Source organism: Ictalurus punctatus, chromosome 5 (assembly GCF_001660625.3).
Source record: "Ictalurus punctatus breed USDA103 chromosome 5, Coco_2.0, whole genome shotgun sequence".
In the NCBI taxonomy this organism is placed as follows: Eukaryota; Metazoa; Chordata; class Actinopteri; order Siluriformes; family Ictaluridae; genus Ictalurus; species Ictalurus punctatus.
In genome coordinates, this window is record NC_030420.2 from 26,161,678 (window position 1) to 26,171,988 (window position 10,311).

At 34.6% G+C, this 10,311-nt stretch overlaps 1 protein-coding gene across 1 annotated transcript; it reads left to right on the plus strand.

Moving 5' to 3' along the window:
• Positions 1-1,515: 1,515 nt before the first annotated feature.
• Positions 1,516-8,901, plus strand: ocstamp (osteoclast stimulatory transmembrane protein). The gene is made up of 3 exons (XM_017468998.3): positions 1,516-1,971; positions 4,622-5,630; positions 5,894-8,901. The coding sequence occupies exons 1-3, from the start codon at positions 1,721-1,723 to the stop codon at positions 6,359-6,361; spliced, it is 1,728 nt and encodes a 575-aa protein (XP_017324487.1). The 5' UTR covers positions 1,516-1,720; the 3' UTR covers positions 6,362-8,901.
• The last annotated feature ends 1,410 nt before the right edge of the window (positions 8,902-10,311 follow it).

Sequence of the window (10,311 nt, forward strand, 5' to 3'; positions counted from 1 at the left end):
TCAAAACACAACAAATTACTCATTCGTAAAATTGTACATAAACTTTCCTAAAAAAAACAAAAACAAAACATGAGACTTTGATCACCTGTATAAACAGAAGTATACACATGCCTCTTATTTATCATTACCACTATTATTCGCTAACCTTACATTACCATAATAAGACTGCGTCACAGAATTATGTAGCACAACAATCTCCATTTTTGATTTGAGAAGGAAAATATTTTAAGCAGCATTTATGTGTCATAGTTCCCTTTTCTGATATGCAAAACTGTTGTGTAACTCACTTGCTGTTGTTAACTCGTTCATGATAAGTTAACAATACTTAGAAAGTTGTAAAGAGGTGAGATAATGTAAGAATATCTGGGTCTAGTGTGAGCTATTTTAAATAATAATAATAATAATAATAATAATAATAATAATAATAATAATAATAATAGTAATAATAATAACACATTATTATATTATCCATCCCTCCATTTTCTATACTGCTTATCCTGCAGAGTCACAGGGAACCTGGAGCCTATCCCAGGGTGCATAGGGCACAAGGTAGGGTACACCCTGCATGGGGTGCCAATCCATCACAGGGCACACTCACATACATATTCACACACCACCGACACTTTGGACATGCCAGTCAGCCTACCATGCATGTCTTTGGACTGAGGGAGGAAACCGGAGTACCCAGAGGAAACCCCTGCAGCACAGGGAGAACATGCAAACTCTGCGCACACAGGGCCGTGGCATGAGGTGAATGTGCTAACCACTAAGACACAGTGTGCCCTATATTATATTATATTATCCATTCATCCATCCATTTTCTATACGCTTAATCTTTTCAGGGTCATGGGGAACCTGGAGCCTATCCCAGGAAGCATCGGGCACAAGGCGGGGTACACGCTGGACACGGTGCCAATCCATCACAGGGCACACTCACATACACATTCACATACCCATTCATATTATATTATATTATATTATATTATATTATATTATATTATATTATATTATATTATATTATATTATATTATATAAGATCATATCATATCATATATCATATCATATCATATCATAATAATATACAAGGTGTCCCAAAAGTCTCCATACATAAGGGGACAACGTATACCAGCACCATGTTGGTTGTGCTTTCATCAGTGGATGTTGGTGGATGTCCACTTCTCAGCTGGTCTGCAACCCTTCCACTCTTTTTGAATTTGTTAATAAGTTTGGCAGCTGTGTCGTGTGTGATGTGCTTGCCATGTTTCTTGTTCAAGTCCTTTGCAACCTTTTGACAGCATCCCGATCCAGCCATGAGAATGATTTCAATACGTTTTTCTTTTGTCAAAGGCGTTCTAAAAGGCTATTCGAAAAAAAATATTTTGTAATAAAAGTATGAAAGTGTATATATATATATATATATATATATATATATATATATATATATATATATATATATATATATATATATACATACATACATACATACATACAAGGGGTGTGTGGTTCTGTAATCAAAAACCATTTTATTCTCATTTAGTTTATTTGTCTTTTTATTTAGTGTCTTTTGGTTTGTTTTCTGTATTCATTCATTATTGTTCATATAAACCTCTCACACTAACGAGCATCATTACAGCAACTATATCTTTTATTATTTTCATGACAAGTCCATGGAGTGAGAATGATATATTCTGTTTCATTACACTAGACACAATGTCTGCTTATGTTGAATGCTTATCATGTGAATTTGAGCAACATGATGACTCAGTGCTTTGTGCATTTAAACACACTGTGTGTGTGTGTATGTTTGTGTGGACAGTTTCCACTTCCATATGATGTTGACAAACTGTACTGTTCTTATTTTACCATCTTGATCCTTGTCCTTCAGTCCATCTTTCTATTTACTTCACTATCTAGCTGTATATTTACTACACACAGCAAAATGTTCCTAAAGAGTAACTGCCACGCATTCAGGTTTGTCATTTAACTTTTTTTTTTTTATATATTAGTATTGTTTTTATCAATGTAGGTCAAATATAATGTTACTAGTAAAAATAATATAGAATAAGATACTACCTTTCAAGCATACATTTTTGACTTTATGATGTTATTAGAACTTTTCTAATAGAACATTCTGGTAAGGACAGTAAGGATACATGTATCATGCTGGTTAATGTATGTAAGTTTGTAAATATTTTAAGTACAGAAATGATCAGTCTCAAAAGGCTATACAGTATGTGGCTTGTCAAAATCTTACAAAGTTTTACAATTTTTAAACAGTAAAAGTCGATGTATTTCAGTAAATGTCACCCTGACTACAACCATTCATGACATTTGAACATATTTTGTGTCTACTTTAGATAGTTATGAAAGTTAAATGATATTTAAAATAATAAGTCATATGACAAAAAAGTCTTCTTTAAAAACAGAAGTTTACTTCTGTTCATACTCTACAGTACATTTATTTATACACAGTTGGTAACTTGTTTCCTCATGGCATTTTTTATTTTTCAACTTGATGGGAGTGGTGTGTGGTGATGACTCCACTGTGCTCCATTACCACAATATTAAAGTTACAAACTGATCTTAATTTAGTTAACTTCAATTATTTCAATTAAATTGTATTATACCACAAAATGTTTCATGGTGTGGTTTATGCAGGGGTTAAAATGATTGCTAAATTTAAGTTATGCTGTGCTATATTCCCACACATAACTATTCATAGTAAATGATCCCATATTATGTATAGGTGTAAATCTTAAAAATCAATTGGAGCCTATAGAGATAGCTAAATATTGGTATGAACCTTCCTTTTTTTAATTAATATAACTTGACCTCAGTCAGGGTGTAATGCAAAATTCTTGGGGGTGGGGTGTTGGGGGAGTGCATAAAAATGTTTTTGACTCATGTTGTTTGTAGTAGACTTTGTGTGAGCCTTGCATGCCCCTCCCCTATGCCACTGACCACAGTATTATGTTTTTTACTTTGGTTTAACCACATAAACTTTACTGATTACTCTCCTATGGCATTTTGGTAGTATATATATATATATATATATATATATATATATATATATATATATATATATATATATATATATATATATATATATTTATATATATATATATATATATATATATATATATATTTTATTATATATATAATAAAATAAAATAAAATTAAAAAAAAAGTTAAGCCTAATTCTACCTTCAATTTCACAGAAAATCTTGGTATTATAAAATTCTATCTGATAGGCAATCATCATCCAGGCTGAACACCCAATATAAGCAGAGATAGCCAATTAATATCTATAGTCTACTTACACGCTGATAGAAGAGACTTGAAGCTTCAGTATTGTGAGCTGGAAGAGAAAGACATTTTTTAGTTCTCAATGTTTTGTTTGTGTGATGAGTTTAATATAATGCATGCAAATATATAAAGTATATAAATCTTTGGTCTACTGTACAGTACTTGTTGATCTTATAGTGTGTAAACATTCTTGCACATTCAATGCAGTGGAAGCTAATATGTAATTAATATCAAATAACATTAATGTTAAATACTACAGATGTTAGCTAGCTACATGCAATACGCATACAAAATGGAATGTTCCAGTGTAACTGGGACTGAAGCTCAGCTAATAGAATTTGTGTGTGGTTTGACAGAATTATACACACTTGATTGTATTTTAACCTGCCTATATTGTTAAATGTTTTAAAATAATAATACATTTTAATAATCAGGTGAAAAGTTTTGCTTACAGAAAAGTTCAGATCTTAGAATAATTATATTTGGAGAAATGTTTATTATTGTAATCTAATTTTGGCTTAAAATGGTCAACCTCTACTGAATTTCTGCCAATTATTAGTTATTCAGTAAGATAAATGATTGTTTAATGACTAACAGGCAGACGGAACCTCATACAAACAATATTCCATTTTACTGAATAATATGGTTCTATCTGTATTTGGTGCCTGTTCAAAGATCCACTTTCAAAGTGTCCCGGAAGCTTGTTGTAAACTTGAGTTTTGCATGTAGATTAGAGTACATTCAAGTTTTGATAGATGAAATATCAAATTATTGATGCCCCTATCTCAAAATGTCACCTGAATAGAACCTTATAATACTAAGCTCACAATAACAACAAATACAGTATTCCATACAAAATGGGTATGTTGCCCCAACATACTATACATCCTGATGTAACTTCACATTCTCTACTGGTGGTCTAATTGGGAATTGCAACTCAATCAGCATCATCTAGTAGGTCAGTGTTTTGCAGTCTCCATGCAACGCACATTTTAATATTTATGCTGCTCCTAAAATACCTAACTTGTCTCATGGTCTCATTAAAAAGGGGAAGCACAGCATCAATCTCAATATAACTGTATGTACTGGACTGCCACAATTGGGAAACTCTGGCATAACCCTGACATGTTTCCTGGTGTAGTGTGTAGGCAGCAGTTCAGGAAACTGAAGTGTAATTAGCTTTATTGGTTTTTACTGGTATTTGCCCTAACAGTTTGTTAGATTTTTTGTGAAGGGGGCAGCTCTACAGTCAAGAGAAACAGTGGTTTACAATCCCACTCCTTGCATCTCCTAACCTCAAAATTTTGCCTTCCAGAATGTCATTGAGGAATGCCCTGGGGTTCATCTGGTCCTCCTACTCTACTCCAACTCCACAGAGTGTCAAACAAATATTCACCCTCCTTCTCCTCTGTTTGTTTATCTCCACAAGCACTGGTGCGCTACTCTTCCACTGGCTAAGTGGGCTCTTAAGGTATCACCCACAGACTGCGGGCATTGCCACAGGCATTTACACAGTAGCCATCTTAATCTTCTCATTTCTTATACATCCTTTTCGTTGTGCATTCACACTGATGTTTCCAACGCTGGGCACCCAACAGGGACGCAAAATCGTTCTCTATTTGTGCGTGCTGATTGTGCTGATTTATGTTCTGCCAAACATTGCCACTAACATAGCTGCACTTACACACCTCATGAAGTGCACATCAGAGAACGTCGCTCACAGTGTCCTAAATTCATCAGCATTAGGCAACATCATAAAGAGTGATCTGGTTTCTAAAGTTAAAAATATTCAGGATTCAGGTATTGGGACGTTTGTGGAGCAGCTAAGTAGTTTTAACCACCGCACAGACATTGACGTGACTGGTCTAAGAGAAAATCTGAAAAATTTAAGCAAACTTGTCGGGCAGGATTTTTCCAAGGCGATACATCAACTAGAGGAACTGAAGCTCCTTTCAAGCAGAATACTTGCTGCTGGTTTGGTGATCTACCTTTTCATGGATTCATCCATTTACCTGAAGTCATACCTGACATCTGTGAGATTTGATAATGTCTACATCACAGGGCTGTTAAAAAAAAATGCTGACAATAGAGGAATCCAAGTGGAGGCAAAAGATGTGAAAAATGGAGTGAACGTCACCAGCTTCAGAATGTCAAAACAAGAACTCCTTAAGTGTTTACTTCCCATTCTCATGATCACATTGTATCTGCTGATGACGATCATGCTTCTAGTACTTGACCATATAGTGCATTATGCTGTGGTAACAGGCGGGCCTTGGCTTTTGAACATTCCCCCAACTGACATTTCCATGGACATCCATTTTAAGGTAAGTTTTGCAACATTTCTTATGACTTGCCTATTTCTGACTTAATTCTAGTTACATTAATGGCTACAAGTCTTGTCATGACATAAAATTACCTAACATTTTCACATGAAACATGACGTTATGAACCTTTTTGTTTGTTTGTTTTACTGAGCAAGAACTACCATTAACCCTTGAAGTTATTGTAAAAACTGTCATTTTCCATATCTTTTATCTTTCCCATCTTAACATTCTTTTTTTGCTTGCTATCCATGCAATCCTAATAGGTTTATTATAAGCATAACGCCTGTGAGATATTTGGCTGCAAACCCTCAGAATTGGTGAACTTCATCAGAAAGTACAATGCCACCATTAGTTCTGATGTGACTCAGTGCAAGACCAGGCCAAGCAAGCTGAATGCAGGTGTGATACTTGTATTGCTCCTGCTCTACTTCCTCAGTTACTGTCTCACTTTCCTAGAGGTCTACGCTCGACGCCTTCGCAGGAAAGTGGCCTCTTCTTTCTACCAGCTGCAGGAGGAGAAAAGAATCACATTTCTTATAGATCAAATTGTGACCAAGAAGAAGAGAAAGCAAGCCAAACAAGCAGAACTTAAAAGTACTGAGAGCAGGATGCAGGGAAATGATAAGAGACTATTAAAGTTTTTACCTCTTGCTAGATTATATGCATGTTTTCCTGCAAGAAAAGACAATGCGGTCAAGCATACTGATGATAACCAGGAGTCAGATCCCTGACTGTACTGGTTGAAACTGACAAGATGGCTCCATTAATATTAATTAATACTGCAAAATATTTTATGTAGACTTAATTATGGAACAGGCAGTACAGTGATGCAGAGGGTAACATTGCTGGTTCACAGCTCCACATTCTTCAACTCGGGTTACTTTCTATGCAATGTTCTCTCTGTGTCTGTGTGGGTTGCTCCAGGTTCTCCAGTTTCCTCCCACCTCCCTAAAAGGTGCTGGTAGGTGTATTTGTTACTCTAGATTGCCCTTAGGTGTGAATTAATATGTGAAAGTGTGTGTGCATGGTGCCTTGCAATGGACTGGTGTCGTATCCAGAGCGTATTACTTCCTCATGCCCAGTGTAGCTTTTGAAAAGAAAAGAAAAGAAACAAAAAGAAAAGAAAAGAACACATTTATGCTTAGCACAAATCAATTTTATTACATTAAAACCTTGTAATTTGATCCAATCATAATATTATAAATATTCATATTTATATTCCTTACATTTTATTGTTGTTTTATTACTATTAAATAATATTTATTACAAATATTGTTTTGATTAAGAATTGTAACACATAATACTGTATACTCTATGATTTCCACATCTCTGTAGAACAAGGAAAGGATGATATGTCTCTAAATGTCCACTTGATGTCAGTAGCCTAACAGATTTAAATCCGCTTGGCTGTGCATGAATAATGGTGTCTAGGACTTAAAGTGACAAATTTCTGTGTGTGTGTGTGTGTGTGTGTGTGTGTGTGGGGGGGTGGGTGGGTGGGTGTGTGCATGTGTGTGTGTGTTTGTATGTATGCATGTGTATATACTACATACATTTAAATATGCATACATTTGTGCATGTGTGTGGAAGACCTGCAGAGGTCTGAAGTGTTAGCCTGCATAGAAGTCTATTAAGATCATCAAGAGATAAAATGCTTGTTGTTATTGAACAATAATGAAAATCTACTTTTCCATTATTTAACCATATAGATATTAGTGTCTGGCTGATTGACCAGATATCAGCAATGCTGCTTTGATTAAATGCGTTGCACAAACATACTTTTAAATTTCTCAGTAATACACCATCTCTGTGTTATTTAAGACAGACCTGTACCTTATTGTTAGTCATGTTTTACAAATTATGTCTCAGACTGCTGATTACTGTCATTGTGAAACAGTGAAAGAGATTCAGGCCTTATGCAAAGTACTTTACCTGTTCACATGCTGCAGAATAAAAGGATATGTGAAAACAGGATATTAATGAAAAGATAGCCATGCCTTTTAACTGATTATTCAGGTAACTGGGAAAATGGTTTCAATTATGAGCCCTTTCTATACAGCAGTCACATGCTAGATATTTCTTTTTCCTGGTAAGTATTAATGGTTTAACTTGTAGTAATAAAGTGTTATTTATATGTCACATTTTGTTCAGATTTGTTTAGTTGAATGGTTGGATTCAACATACAAGATATATGTTTTAAAATTTTGAAACTGACTAAAAATTTATTCATTTTTAAAAATACTTTTTTTATTCCTTGTTTAACCTTCATCAGTACTTGTATATCATGGGCATTGCCCCTTCTTTCAAATTTATCAAAACATCTCTCAGCTCTATACACTTCCGCTTTTGTGAAGATCTACTAAAAGCCTCTAGTGTGTTTTTCTTATCTCACATATTTCTGATGGCACTGAAGCACTGCGGTATCTTCTGGACAGAGCTCAAAAACCCTTTTGAGAGCAGAGCATTTTATTGTCCAAAAATACAGGATATATGTGCATTCATCTTTCAGGGGTTTGCTAGTTTAGTCCATGCTCTTACCATCCTTTGAAATCCTTTTATTAAATGCAGTCAAATGATTTGGTTTCAGAATGTGAATAATAATGCCTGCTTGATATATGTGAGTATCAAGGGCAAGTCTCTAAGATTAGCCATGTGAATTTTGCTTCATAGAGATGTTTATTTGTCCACGCAATTAATTTGGGATTTTTTCCCCCTCAGAAACCTCATTACTGTACCTTAACTTAATATAAAAATGTAATATAAAATATATATAAAAGAATTTATAAGATGAACCATGTTCTTCTACCAAGCCATACACCCTAAACATCTTGTTTCAAATATTCTGTCAGGCTCTCGCCGGCAGATGGTGCTGAGGTTGTGACGTGCATGGACAGCTGGAGAGTGCGTGTGTGCATGAGATTATGTAAAGAGGACTTTCCTATGGACACGTGCCTTTGTTTTGGTTTTGGTTCTCTTCCTGTTCAGGTATTGGTTGATGTTCAAGGGTGTGTCATTATTGGTCCCAGCTGTCTGTATTCAAGCGTGATTATGTTTGTTATTTAAAGCCCTCGTGTTGCTGTGCACTTTGTGCAGTATTGAATTAATGTATAGGTGAATATGTTTAAGTATGCCAAGCGGTCGTGTTTTCGTGTCCTGTTCTTGTTTCGTGCCTTGAATCTAGTTTCATGTTTAAACCTTGATTATCTCTTCCAGTCTAGACCGCGTTTCATATTTATTGACTTCTGTTTGAGAATAAAGACTTTGATCTGTGCTTGCTTCTGTTTATAGACTCATTTCGTAACATATACAGAATTAACAAATTTGCAAACCCTAACAACATTTTAATTACTAACAACATGCGTTGATAGGACAACAACACAAAGTTCACTGAATTTCAAAAATAAAATGCACTTTTCTTTATAACAAGTATTAGATATGTAGTAATATTATTAAAATACTCATATTATATCATGTTCAAACTCTATTAGTCATAGCTTAAGTCTCAAATGTCCGTATGCCTCCTGTCACTGAATAAATGTTAAATGCCACAATAGACTAATTGATTTACAGTTGTATTATTTACAATAATTTCTTGTATAAATCTAGGTAAACACTTTTATAAGCAGTACACATTATCACACAACATTTAATTTGATTTAAAAACTCATAACACTTAAATTCAGAAGTTACTGTCAGGTACTATTTCCAGATTTCATTTCCCTCTCTCAGACATAGATTTATTTAGTTACTTCCTAAAAATAAATTTTACTTAGGGTTACAGTACTAGTAGTATTACAAAGTTCTCTAATCTTGCTCCAAAATACATTCTATTTCTCAGTGGCAAGATTTTATTTTTGGATGTACCCGCCAGCTAAATCTCCTCGTTACATGACAGCTGAGATTGTGAGAACAAACACATGCTTCTTCAGAGGCACATGAAGCAATTACATTAATTCAGTATAAACAACCATCTCAAAGTTTCTCTGATACTAAGTTACTCATAAAGTGATGAAGATAGCATGGTTTAATATGATCACTATGTCCATGCTAGCTTTACCTAACGTTACCCCTTTACTTTGTCAACTTTTTATCCTTGGCAGAAGTATTAAAACATTTTTTGTATATGGTCCACTTCCCAGTTTTTTGAGAAAGTTGTGCTCCACCAACCCACCCCAAGCCCTGCTGTTGTTAAACTGTTTCAGTCATTAAAATTATTTCTATGGTGTTAGATTTGACCCCTTAACATGGCATATGTTTTGCAGATCAATATGGGACAAAACTAGGCTTAAGGCATACTGTCATCGAATCTACCTTACATAAGTTGTCAATATATAAGTACTAGATTTAAGGTATCTACTACATTGGATAACTGTATAATGGATAAAGTGTGATCTTCCTAAGAGAAACTCCATCACCAAATTTTCCATAATGTTGAAAAAAGAGACTGGTAAAAAAAAAAAAAAAAAAAATTTAAAAAGTGCTTGTTCACATTCGATATTTGGCAGAGGAAAAACTATTCCACCTAAAATTCCTCTCTATCACCTTGTTTCTCTCTCTCTGACACAAATTGCCTTTCTCTCAAAGTCTGTCATATTGTGTCTCTGCCCGGATCTCTCTTGGTTTCCCTCTAATTTCTAGGTGTCTGTTTCACTCAGATCTGATTCGTTGCTGTAATTTACAG